General features: G+C 35.0%; 2 protein-coding genes across 8 annotated transcripts; one reads left to right on the top strand and one right to left on the bottom strand.

The window, feature by feature from the left end:
• Nucleotides 1–2,335: 2,335 nt before the first annotated feature.
• LOC102602630 (rRNA-processing protein fcf2-like) lies at nucleotides 2,336–5,768 on the top strand. 3 transcript variants are annotated; one of them, XM_006355652.2, is made up of 6 exons: nucleotides 2,336–2,408; nucleotides 3,198–3,446; nucleotides 3,539–3,599; nucleotides 4,461–4,538; nucleotides 5,034–5,149; nucleotides 5,242–5,768. In XM_006355652.2, the coding sequence occupies exons 2-6, from the start codon at nucleotides 3,229–3,231 to the stop codon at nucleotides 5,348–5,350; spliced, it is 582 nt and encodes a 193-aa protein (XP_006355714.1). In that variant the 5' UTR covers nucleotides 2,336–2,408; nucleotides 3,198–3,228; the 3' UTR covers nucleotides 5,351–5,768. The 3 variants fall into 3 exon arrangements, with proteins under 3 accessions (XP_006355714.1, XP_015167969.1, XP_006355715.1); XM_015312483.1 differs by lacking the exon at nucleotides 2,336–2,408 and adding an exon at nucleotides 2,415–2,494; XM_006355653.2 differs by lacking the exon at nucleotides 2,336–2,408 and adding an exon at nucleotides 2,540–2,673.
• Nucleotides 5,769–7,093: 1,325 nt separating this feature from the next.
• Nucleotides 7,094–12,892, bottom strand: LOC102603202 (pto-interacting protein 1-like). 5 transcript variants are annotated; one of them, XM_006355654.2, is made up of 9 exons: nucleotides 12,782–12,891; nucleotides 12,577–12,670; nucleotides 11,229–11,339; nucleotides 10,457–10,707; nucleotides 10,243–10,369; nucleotides 8,002–8,275; nucleotides 7,738–7,870; nucleotides 7,552–7,638; nucleotides 7,094–7,448 (listed from the first exon to the last, which is right to left on the bottom strand). In XM_006355654.2, exons 3-9 carry the CDS (start codon nucleotides 11,308–11,310, stop codon nucleotides 7,320–7,322), a joined length of 1,083 nt encoding a protein of 360 aa, XP_006355716.1. In that variant the 5' UTR covers nucleotides 11,311–11,339; nucleotides 12,577–12,670; nucleotides 12,782–12,891; the 3' UTR covers nucleotides 7,094–7,319. The 5 variants fall into 5 exon arrangements, with proteins under 5 accessions (XP_006355716.1, XP_015167968.1, XP_015167966.1 ...); XM_015312482.1 differs by having other exon boundaries at nucleotides 11,229–11,349; XM_015312480.1 differs by having other exon boundaries at nucleotides 12,577–12,892.
• Between the last annotated feature and the right edge of the window lie 16 nt (nucleotides 12,893–12,908).

The following is a 12,908-nucleotide window of genomic DNA, read 5'->3' on the forward strand; positions in this document are numbered from 1 at the left end:
ATAATTATTTTTTTTATTTTTTTTTGTTCAGTGCATCATTTCGTTTTAGCGTTGCTACTCCAAGTTCAATCTCTGTGCCATCTCTGGTACTGACGAGCTATCTTTCTGGTAAGAATCTCATTTCTTTTCGTCTCTTCTTTCTTTGCTATCTTAGGTTGCGTAGTAAAATCACACATCGTCTGTGTGTTAGGATTAAAGCATCTAAAACACCATCAATCTTATCATTCTGGGGATTAAATTAATAGTAGCTTTTCATTAAATCAATAGTGTATACGTAGAGTTTGGTGTTTAATTTATTTATTAGTAATAGAATATGGGAGATAGAAGTGGGATAACTCAATAGAATGATTGACCTAGAGCCAAAATTTAGAAAATAGTGTCATATTTATTCAAAATATATATATTTTTTATTCCAATAAATTCTAAAATTGTAATTAATTATAATTTAATAATTATTTTTTTCTTTTCAATTGACAGTGTAACATTTCTTGTAATATTCTGCAAGACAAGAATAAACATATATAGATTATTGTACATGTTACATAACAACACAAATGTTTAAATCTCTCTTATTAATTGTAATTTAGAAAACCTTTTCAATAGAGTCAATTGTTATATAAACTTTCAAAATTATTCTAAAAGTCTTTAAGAATAAAATTAAGACTTCACTTCACTAAATATATACCGAATATACCAATTAGAGTATCATTTTCTTACTTATATAGTATTTTGTTATATTTTTAATTACATAAACCAATATTATAATGACAATTACTTTTAGAAGAAAGTCAAACTTAAGACAATATTTTTTAAATTTAATTATTTGATAATCTAATTAGTTTGAGCTTGAAATGTTTAATAAAACATCTCAAAGAATTGAAGAAAAACTTACAAAGTCAAATATTAAAACATGATTGATTCAAATTGAAGTGAATTAGAGAGTTTTAGGCTAAAATCATCTCTCAACTATGATTCAAATCTAATGTACATCCTTATATTATCTAAATGAGCAAAAAACATCCTTATAATATCGAAACAATAACAAGAATCATCCTTCAATCTATTTTTATTAAGAAATTGATTGAACCAATTATTTTTTTAAAAATTTGATCATGTCTTAGCCACGACAAGAAGATCAAAGTTACCTAAAAAAATAAGGATAAGGATAGGAAATGAATCTTTCATTCTCAGAATTAAAATTTTGTGTGTTGTTAGTTTATATATTTTTTTGCATCATCAAGCAAATTGACTTGCAACAATGTCTTGAAATATTTATATAGTAGGTTATGATGTTTAGAAAGATTATGTAAAAAAATCATTTTCAAAATATTATGCCCAAACTATTTAGAGTTTTTCTTCAATTAAATATTTATTACGTATGTACGTTATATACAATGCAATTCACATTTTATACAATGTAACAAAAATGCTGGAAATTTAGTGAAATTACGTAGGCGTTTAGTTATGAAAATAAAAAAATAATTACTTTATTTGAAAATTTTAAAGTTGGAGTTGTTTGGCCATAGTTTTTCCAAAGAATATTTACAATTTGAATATATTTTGTCTGAATATGATTTAAACCCTCAATTTCTAAAAATTAGAAAAATCACTCAACTTGACTAGCTTAATCATGTGTACATCTTTTCATTCGACTTGACACATATTTTTTGTTGGTGGCGTGATTTTCTTTAAAAAAAAATAGTCAGTAGGATGAATCTTGCAACTTTTTGAATAGTGTATGGATATTTTTTGTTCACTTATATAACACAAAAATCTAGTTTTTAAATCATACTTCAGGAATGATTTTAATCAAAAACTTTGAATTAGACTATTAAGAAATAGAAAGTAACAATAAATTTAATTGTCTATAATTTTTAATTATAATTACATCAATAATAAAATTTCAAAAATATGTTCCTAATAAGTAACCATAAATACATACATACATATATATATATATATATATATATATATTTTTTTTATAGAGAAAAAGGACAAATATACCCCTGAACTATGGTAAATGGTATGCAAATACCCTCCGTCATATTTTTGGGACACTAGTGCCGCTGCCGTCCAAAAACTAGAGCATATGCCGTTCACTCTAGCGGAAGACTAAATAGGGACACGTGGCACAATCTTATCCGTCGATAAATATCGGATCGGTGGATAAGATTATGACACGTGTATGTCCGTTAGTATAAAAGGTATTTATGCTCTAGTTTTTGGACGGCAGAGGCACCAATATCTCAAAAGTATGACGGAAGATATTTGCATACCATTTACGATAATTCGGGATATATTTGTCCTTTTTCCCTTTTTTATATTCTACTTAGGTATTGTGTTTCTTCCAAGTGTGCCATTGGTTAATACGGTGCTTCGCCTCCATCAGACCTTGTTTTCTCTTTTAGGTATGTATCTCCTTCATCTTTTGTCTGCTCAGTGCTCTGGTTCTTCGTTTAATCTTGCTCGAATTTTTCTTTTCTCTGCATCTTCGGTATGTTTTTGTATTTGAGCTTCCTTTTTTTGAACTGAATTTGGTTTTTTTTTTGGTTGTTTGGAGGATTTGTAATTTTGAGGCCCATATTTTTTGGGGCTTTAGGGTTGAGCCCTCCTTGGATAGAAATAGGTAGCAAATAAGGAGCTTGTAAAACTCTACCAGAGGAACTGTCTCTTGTGCGTATTTTTTCTCACTGGATAGCTATAATTTCATATATATATATATATTGCTTATAGACTGAATTAAGTCAGGTAGATTTGTTTTTAGTTATCATGTACTGTGTATGAATATCGATATCGATGACATGATGAGGATACGGAGTTCGTGGATTAGGGTAGAAGGTTACTAGGCAGTGAGTATCGCCTTGTTTCCATTCTCTGTATTGTTATTATTACTTTCCTATTATCCTACGCTTAGATTTTTGTGTTACTCATTGTTTCCTTTGCTCTTATTATCATATTATTTGTTGTTGTCATTGCTCCATTCCCCATTATTTTCATACATGATTTGGTATGCTTTACTTGAGCCGAGGGTTTATCGGATACAACCTCTCTACTTTCATAAGGTAGGGGTAAGACTGCGTACACTCCATCTCCCAGGACATCACTTATGGGATTACACTGGATATCTTGTTGTTGTACTGTGTGTGAATTATTTTAGGCTGAAAGTTGCTTATTTATTTTAAACTATTACTCATTAGGTTGAAACTTGTGGGTCTGTAGCAATTCAATATGCCTGAAAACAAGCCTGTAATTGGGCTTTCATGGGAACCAAAGTTACCTCAATTATCATTTGGGACCAAAAAGAGCAACAACGAGGTGCCCAGGGCCAGTGCAGTATACAAACCTAGTTCGGAACTCATGGACGGCCTATTTGTTCCGCCCAATGATCCCAAAAAGGTGAACAAGCTTCTACGAAAACAAATCAAGGATACAACTGGCAAAAATTGGTAATCTCAATTGTAGTTTTTCAAATTCCTGTGTTTTTATTGTCAATTTGTTCCTTTATGAAAATTATTTACTGTTTCTGAAATTTAAATAGGTTTGATATGCCTGCCCCAACGATTACTCCAGAGCTGAAAAGGGATCTCCAGCTGTTAAAGGTGATTCTTTGAATGACAAAGTCTCTCTTTACTTGAACATTTTTACAGCTCGATGATAGGCTGATGTGTTTCGTTACTTATGAGAGGTTGCGACTTAGCTAAGCTTTTCTTCACATTTTTGTTAAAGGATACATGAGGGGCCATCTTTTGTTAGTATTCCTCTGCTAAAAGTAGATCCCTTGACTAGGACTTGATCTTGATACTAGTCCATAACAATCACAGTCTAATTTTCTAAAATTCTTGGCTCGTCTACCTCAGGAACCATAGCTTTGTAAGTTGTTGAAAATCAATGAAGCCTTTCCTTGAGGAAGAGCAATGAGAGCGAGAGACATAAGAGATAGTACACTTCACTCTGCTGCTGATAAATGATCTATTCCATCTGAAGATTTTGTCCTTGATCAGTAAGATAGGTAGAATTGAAACGTGTATAAGCTTCCTACACCTATTTCTGAAAAATGCAACTCTTCTCATGCTCCACTCTCTAGATTCGTGTTCCCTGGAGTGACTTGCTTATTGTCTTAAAGGAGGGTATAAGGCCACAATGGTTTCCCTGTTACAAATTCCAGACAGGCTTAGGGTAAAGTGACATATTAATTGAAATTTCTCACTCATTCGTTATTGTTCGATCTCACTAGTTATAAACAAAAAAAATAAATTCCATCCAGTGTATACAATACAAATAATATGTTCTTCAGCACAGTTTGACAACCCTAGTGAAGATGGACTTGTGAAGATGCAATCATGTCTAATCATCACCTTTTCCTATGATATATTGTTGAGTTTCCTTTATGTATGCCTAATTTAATTGCAGTCATTTCTCTTACGAATGAGTACTCAGTTCTAAAAATCTGATTGTTTCAGTTAAGGGGTGCCATGGATCCGAAAAGGCATTACAAGAAGAGTGGATCAAAATCAAAAACATTACCTAAATATTTCCAGGTAAGTGTATTATTTCCTAAATTATTGATGTAGTGACTGTTTCTTTTTTAGTATGATTTGTCATGTTTTCTATAGCATTTTGTCTTGGCTTCTTCACTCCTGTTGTTTTCTTTTTTCGAACGGCTTTGTAATGCTTTTGCTTGAGCCGAGGGTCTATTGGAAACAGCCTCTCTACCTCCCAAGGTAGAGGTAAGGTTTGCATACACACTACCCTCACCAGACCCCACTTGTGGAGCGACAAATTCGCCTTCTTATGCCTGATAATAACCACTAGCAGGCTGATGCATCATTACCCTGATGATATAACAAAATAACAGCTTCCCCTATCTCACATGATAAAGCAAAGGAACAGAAAGATATAGAATAGAAAGAAGATAGAATTGAACAACCGTACAGGCATCTTTTGTGCTGTTGTTGTCATGCACTCTCTTTTACTGACATCTTGTTATCCTGTTTGTTAGAGGTAAGATGTTAACGTTTTTGAAATTCGAGCAGGTCGGCACAGTAATAGAGCCAGCATCTGAATACTACTCTGGTAGACTGACTAAGAAGGAGAGAAAGACAACACTTACTGAGGAGCTATTTTCTGACCGTAAACTTGGGGAGTACAGGTACGTCACAAACATGAATAGAAGTAAAGGAACTATGCAACTACTTTTAACTGGCCTGTTAAGGATCATTCTAAACCTCATACGCTACACAGGAAACGCAAAGTTCGCGAGATTGAAGAACGCAATCGACCAGGTGGAGTTGACAAATGGAAGAATAGAGGTCCACAGTCAAGGAAGCGTGCAAAGCAAAGAAGGCATTGAAGCTATAGTGTTCATGAAGCGTTTCTTACCAGTTTTCTGTCTGACCAGTCGAAGAGCATTGGAATCTTTTATGAGAGGTGTACCTGCCATTCTGGAAAAACTATAGGGATGTGCCATAAACAAGGCAGGTTTCACAGAACATCTACAAATCCTTGATGCTAATTACACCGGCATACTTCTAATACGTGTTTCTAGCACTCCAACAGAAATAGTTGTCATCAATTTTGAACTGTATTGCTGATGATCGTCATGTATATTTGCCTTCTCATGGCGCATTCTATTCTTATTGTTCTGGTATCAAAATATCAGAATGTTAGGTTGTATTGTTGTTTGTCGGTACTTATAAAAAAATATTACCATCTGAAAATTGATTGGACGTTTGAATGCTAATCTGAGTATACAACCATATTTTAGTCCAGATTAAGCTTCAAATTAGGAGTAATCCCACATGCATTATTCTTAGAGGACATTTTTTTCCATTTCCAGTTGTAAGCAAGTTCAGAAGATTTACAAAGATACAAGGACTTGAGATGTATTAATGTTGTGATCATTTAATTACAGCCATTCTCTGGGGTCACGTAAGCCTATTAAAGGGGAAGCGCTTCCTATTAAGAATTTATCTATACTTGATATCAAATATGTGGTGTCTGAAGTTAGGTTTATCAAATCCCAACATGCATTTCTGCCTGAAGTTGAGGTAAAGATGATTAAACTGCAATCATGTGTGTGCATGAGCTTTAGGCAAAATGATTGAATTTTTATGTGTCAAAAGTCCAATCATATGAACTTCACACCATATGTTTAAAGTTGTTCCGAAATGAATAGACGTACGAAAATTTATAAACTTGGGACATAACTTAGATAGTGACACCAAAATTGGACATATGTACACTTCCCAGTAATAGATGCCAACACTCTACCCAACTTGTTGATAGCATTTAGTTTTGAGAGGGTAGTTGGTGGGGGCTTCCACAATTGCCTAAACTTTGCTTGCCTGTCCACAAGCTTGAAAATGAAACAGCTAACATGACTATATTCTCATCTCATTGACTAATTGCTAGCTACTCTTCAAATGCTTGAGATATATGTACAAATTGGCCGTTCATTGCCTCCCAACATTCAATATTACAGATGGGACAATAGAGACAACTTGAGACTGCAGGTTTGCTTCTTGAAGGAACTTGAGAGCAACGGTAAAATTATTTGTGTGACTTGTATGCCAAAAAATTGAAATTTAGCATTAAACACTAATGCTTGCGTCAAGATAAGCTAACTAGGTCCTCCCCGAACCATGTATGTGAATATGAGATGCTTCATACGTCAAAACTACCCATAGTTTGTATTGTTCATGGCAAGATTCAAATCCATAACATGCGCCTAATCCATATGTATGTGTTGCATCCTTACCACAGCACTAAAGTAGAGAGGGGCTACTAGAAGTAGGCACCTACTATTATTATTTCAATGTTTCAAGTTCAATCATAATAGATTTTACTACACTTGAGTTGACGGTCTTTTGGAAATAGTATCTCTACCTCCACGCCTCCTAGACCCCACTTATGGAACTCTATTAGGTATGATGTTGTAAGTTCAATCATAATAGGTCAGTAGCCACCCTCATGCCAAACCTAATCAGCAAAAGAATCTTGCCAATGGTGGGAAAAGCCAATGTTTTCCAACTTCTAAACTCAATGTTTCAGCTTTTGTCATAATGATCATCTCCGCTTAACTGATATTAGGATATTCAAGACCTCAAGAATAATCCATTAAAAGAATAGGCAAAGCTACTTTCATTAGTACATGTATAAATTTATTCACATTCAATTGAGACCAGTAAAAGAAGGGGGGAAAGCACAGTATGTCTGCTATTTACCCAGATAACTACTAGTATAATATCATTTTCAACTCAACAAAACAAAATCTCAATCACTGTCATTCCATGTAGTAGCAGCTGCGGCAAAGGAGAGAATCACAAGTTTGATGTTTCACTAGGTGCAGGTCGAGCGTGCAACAGAGGTTGAAGAGCTTTTACCACAATGCTCATATTTGGCCGAAAATCAGCTTCGTATTGCACACACAAAGCAGCAACTGCAGCCATCTGTTTCAGTAACACAAATTTTGAGAAATTGGAGTTGATGAAAATCAAGAAGAGGCAGGATTATGGTTGCAGTAGTCAAGAATTTTCTGTTCTAGTGACATACCTTTGCAATGGCCTTAGGAGGGTAATCTGTACCGAGTCTAGCGTCAACACATTGCTTCACTTTATCTTCACTAAGTCTTGGTGTTGCCTGATTACACATGGTACGGAACGTCAATTCAGAATCAAAATAATCAACTAGAAAATTGGTGCATCAGATATAGTAATGTCAGTATCTTGAAGGTTATACCCATGTCACAAGACTCTGTTGGCCACGTGGTAATGTATGATCAACAGGTTTACGGCCTGTGAGTAGTTCAAGGAGGACAACACCAAAGCTGTAAACATCACTCTTTGAACTCAGTTGACCAGTCATTGCATATCTGCAACATGAGGGAAGTCCAGTCAGCATAAAAATGAATGACCCTTGGGCCCTGAGCTAAAATTGCTTCATTTAAAGTTAGTTAATCAAGTTTACAGTCTATTTATATCAAATATTCAGAACTGAACTCACTCAGGAGCATGATAACCAAAGGTTCCAAGAACACGTGTAGAGTGAAGGCGTGCTGCCATATCAGGAGCTTGATTTGATAAATCAAAATCCGCAATCTTAGCAACATCATCATCAAAGAGTAGGACATTGCTAGACTTAATATCACGATGGATGATATGTGGCTGTGCTTTTTCATGCAAGTACTCTAGCCCTTTTGCAGCTCCAACAGCAATTTTAACCCGTTGGGCCCATGATAATACTGGACCTGGCTGTGCACCTTTTACACCTTTTCGTCCTGTAACCACAAATTGAAAAGTTATTTGCATTTTCCAGATTGAATTAGCAAGATTACGGAATATGAGAAAACCGTTTTGACTACTTATTGCAAGAATTACAAATTGATTGTAGCAGCCTCAAGCTACCCAGATTATAATTTTTTTTTATTTCTTTTGCCATCAAAAAAATAATTTATAGTCCAAGTAGCTTGAGGCTGCTACAACCAATTTGAAAAAATAGGTAGTCAAAATGGTTTTCAGCATTAGTATGAGATGACACATTAACTTGGCTGAGACAACCACCACAATCAATAGTTCTTCCAGATAAGTAAAAAAAATGAGAATGATCAGCCATATATAAAGAAGGAAAACACAACCAAAGCTTCCAAATGAAACAGGAATATGTGTACACACACTGACACACACATATGTACAGAAATAGACACCCTCGTAGTCAGAAAATAGTTCAAATAAGGAAAACTGTAAGAGAAAACAAAGGCTTGTTATGGATTTTGCTCTGTTAAATAGAGATACAACATGCTGTCAGCAAATGACAACAATTTTCGTTTAACAGCAATTGCAAGGCAGAAGTTTTATTTTGTTTAACATAGTGGAAATGGATAGGTAAATACAACCCAAAAACATCACTTTTGGAGCTGTTTTCATGAATTAGAATTTACTTATCAGGGAGAGAGAGGAAGGATGCAATCGATTTGGCAGGATAATGATGGATTTTCAAAATACTAGGATTTTATCCTTTTCTATTACTTACTAAAGGAGCAGTGGCAATGGCTGAAATTAACATGAGAAAAAGGTGGGTTAGACTGAATTTTGAAGAAAAATAAGAGCATCTTACGCGACTGTGATCAAATTCAATTCATTACACTGGGTCAAGAATATATTGGAACAACCATCTCTCTATAAATAAAGCTTCATCAGTATGATGTAGAAACCCACTTCAAGCTCCCTGCCTCTCCCTACTTCCTTGATTAATTATCCTTCCGATATCTGACAAATGAGGTGGGCCAATCCCAATGACCTTTCTGACAGCAGTCTTTCCAAGTTTGGACTATCAAAAAGGCTACAAGAGGAATGGAAGCACACTAAAAATAATAATATTCTACCTTCAGATATCCCGTAGACCCTCTATCTTAACCCAGTGCACACTTCCTGTCCAATTTTATATATCCAAAATGTTTAACACAATCTTGAACAATATTGGACAGAATTATACATCGAAACCCAATATACCAAAATCTGGATCCAAGTAGATTAGGTTAAAGCAAGCATGAGTTCAAACCCCTATTGTCATTTAGGATTAATAGCTACTCAATCTGAGGAACTTAAAACTTATTACGTAGACATTTTCCATTTTAACCAACTTATCATTTTCAGAAGTCTGTCCAGTCACTAGCAATATAATATGTAGAAAACTTTTTCACTATGTGCACAGTCAAGTACAAAACCAATGGAACTTATGAACGAAATATATTTTTGAAAAGAGGACGAGAAAGAAATGTATATGCACAACGGAGAAGAAAAGGATAAAATCTGAAAGTAAGAAGGAAAGACTTAAGGGTTTGTCCAATTAGTAGCATGAAATATGAGGAAGTCTTGGTGCAGGTCTACTCTTGATTAGAGCAACTTTACATAACACTTCCACGACACATGTCAAAAAAGACCCTGGTGAGGTACTTCAAGAAAGGGGATATATCGGGGGAGGAGCTTTGACAACTTTTTGAGGGTTGAAAGTGCATAGTCAAGTACTTAAAGTGCACAGTATAGGGCAGGCGCATGACCTAGTTGGATTTGAATTGCGCAATCATTTCCAAACTCAACGTACCACGATGGATATAAATTAGAACAACCAAATCTGAATTTCATCTGAGTTTCACCGGTATATATAAATTAGAACAACCAAATCCACAAAGTCATTGATTGGTCAACATGCATAGAATGGATACAAAAAGGCTTATAGTAAACTAACCATGAAGAATGTCATGGAGAGATCCATTTGGGGCATACTCATAAGCCAGCACACGAAGACCGCCGTCCACACTATAACCGAGTAACTCAACCACGTTTTCATGTTTTAGTCTTGATACCATGGAAACCTGAAACGGTTACATCATATCCAAGCAAGGTAAGAGGTTTATGTATAATATAGAATAGTCAAAGTAGGACAATCCAATCGACCTGACCTGTGCCGAAAATTCTCGATCAGGCTGCTTGCTCGAGTCTAACTTTTTAATGGCTGCAGCCCGCCCACTTTTCAGGACACCATGGTATACCCTTCCATACGATCCCTCACCTATCAAAGCTTTTGTACCAAAGTTGTCTGTGATGTCTTTTAACTCATCAACAGTTATAGAAGGAACAGCAATGGGCAGGATGTTGACATTCTGCATCTCCCTTTGCGCACTTTCTGTTGCACGCTGCCCTGCATTGTAGCCTAAAAAAAAGATTTCCAGTTAGGGAAGAGTGAAAACCATAAATCCTACAGGTAAAAAAAAGAATTAATAGAATCTCAGTGAGTAAAATCATGACACTATCTAAAGAAAGCATATCTTTAGAATAGGGGCAAAGCCAAAGCAATGAACTAAACACTACAAATTTCACCTGACTGTTTAAAAATTTATTAAGGTGAAACTGGAATATTGAGGTGAAAGACATGTTTGCACAGCAGGCATATCTTCCATACCAGGTCATGACGACACTAGATTCAAACATCATGATCTCTGAGCTTCCAAGATACTGGAACTAATTTACTCATAGACCTGATAGGAAGATTCGCCTATTAGTTCCCAACTCTACTGATAATATATTATACATCAGTAGCTGAGGTTGAGCTTTAATCCAGGAGATACTAGGATTGAAACCCACTACCCTCTTGCCCCTCTCCTGCAGCTGAATTTATCATTTCAAAGAGTTCGAAATATTATTAATAGCAAATAGTACAAGGAGGAAATTAACCTGCTGCATTGTTGGTCATGAATGGTCCATGATCAGCAGGTTTATGCATGTCATCATCGTCACAACAACCGAAGCAGCTCATAGTTATCCTTCTTATACCCGTGAGATATTCTGAAAAATACTAGTCAAGAAGTTAATAAATTATATTTGGTATCTCTAGAACAAGGAAACAGGACCGTCATCAGTGCTATAATACAAAGTTCAAAAGGATTCTGAAACTAAGCCCTTTCCACATTGAAAGTGTCCATCCATTGTCATCATTAATATCAAACGGGCTAGGTGAAATATCAATAACAAGAGAAAATGTTATCTTATGCTTCTACTGACATATATTGAATGTTTGTATGACATGCGTGCAAGAAGGAAGAAATTAAGCACATCAACATCTCATAGAGAAACAAAAAGCCAACGCCATAGACTAACCAAGACGAAAATGGAAAATGTTAAGAGTTGACCAACAACATGACTGAACCTGACATGACATGATATATAAAATATAGTCAATTGAACCAGGGTCGTTAAAGAGTTAGCATCGAGAAAGACACGCCAACTCTTTCTTTAACATCCCCATCACTCAATTTTTCCATAGCTATATTTCTTTCTCTGTGTTCTATAACCAATAGTCACCATGTCATTGGATTTCACAAATCACAGTTGCTACCTGAAATAATCTCACGCTCGTAATAAGCAAAGATCAAAGACCAAATCTTTGGTATCTTCACTTTAGAAGATACGAAAAAAGAGTCACTTTAGAAGCCTAAATGCACCACAAAGATAACTACTTTGAACCCTCCATACGATATTTAAACATACGAAAACAATAGAAAACCCCATAATCGAATTGTTTTTCATTTCCACAAAGACCTTTTCTTCCTCTCTTTAAGTGACTTCATTATCTATACACGTTACACCAAACAATCCTCCTTCCAAAATCTAAGTGATCCACTTCACATTTCACTAGTCCAGTACAATCTAATAACCCTCAAAACACAACACAACAATAATAACATTAACCCAAGCTGAAAAAACAGCACATTTCTCAGTAATTAATAAAAATAACCCCTCAAAACTAAGACAGGAAACTAAAATCACAGTAAAACTGCTACACAAATATCAAAAAATCAAGAAACAAACTTTCCCACAAATCTATTCAACAGATTGAATAACAAAACAGGCTAAAACCAGCTACTCAACTCGATTACCCTTTTTCAAGCATTTAAACAAAACCCCACAAAACTAAACAACACTAGTATTAAATCCAATACAGAACCATGCTTAAAATCCAAAATCAACACCGATCCCTCAGATTCCCCAACAAAAATAAGCTCAAAAAGGGGCAAAATCAAACCTTGGAAGCAAAAATCGGCAGGAAAAGTAAATACTTTGATGGGGTTTGTTCAGAAAGTTTGTGAAGTGAAAAACAAATGGTGATCTGAAGAAGACTATAAAGGGAGTCAAAATTTTGTATTGAATTGAATGAATCAGAGTATATTGTATATAGAGAAAAGTCTTGTTATTTATTATACTGTAGAGAAATGGAAACAGTGTAATACTAGTTGCTTTGTCTTTGTCGCCCACCCAATTGACTTCGTCTTCTTCTTCTTCTCACACACACAAATACACACAGTAACAAGAACAAATCAAGAATACTCTCATTCACAGGTTTTTTCTTATATATAT

The sequence above is a fragment of the Solanum tuberosum genome, unplaced genomic scaffold (assembly GCF_000226075.1).
Source record: "Solanum tuberosum cultivar DM 1-3 516 R44 unplaced genomic scaffold, SolTub_3.0 scf00202, whole genome shotgun sequence".
In the NCBI taxonomy this organism is placed as follows: domain Eukaryota; kingdom Viridiplantae; phylum Streptophyta; class Magnoliopsida; order Solanales; family Solanaceae; genus Solanum; species Solanum tuberosum.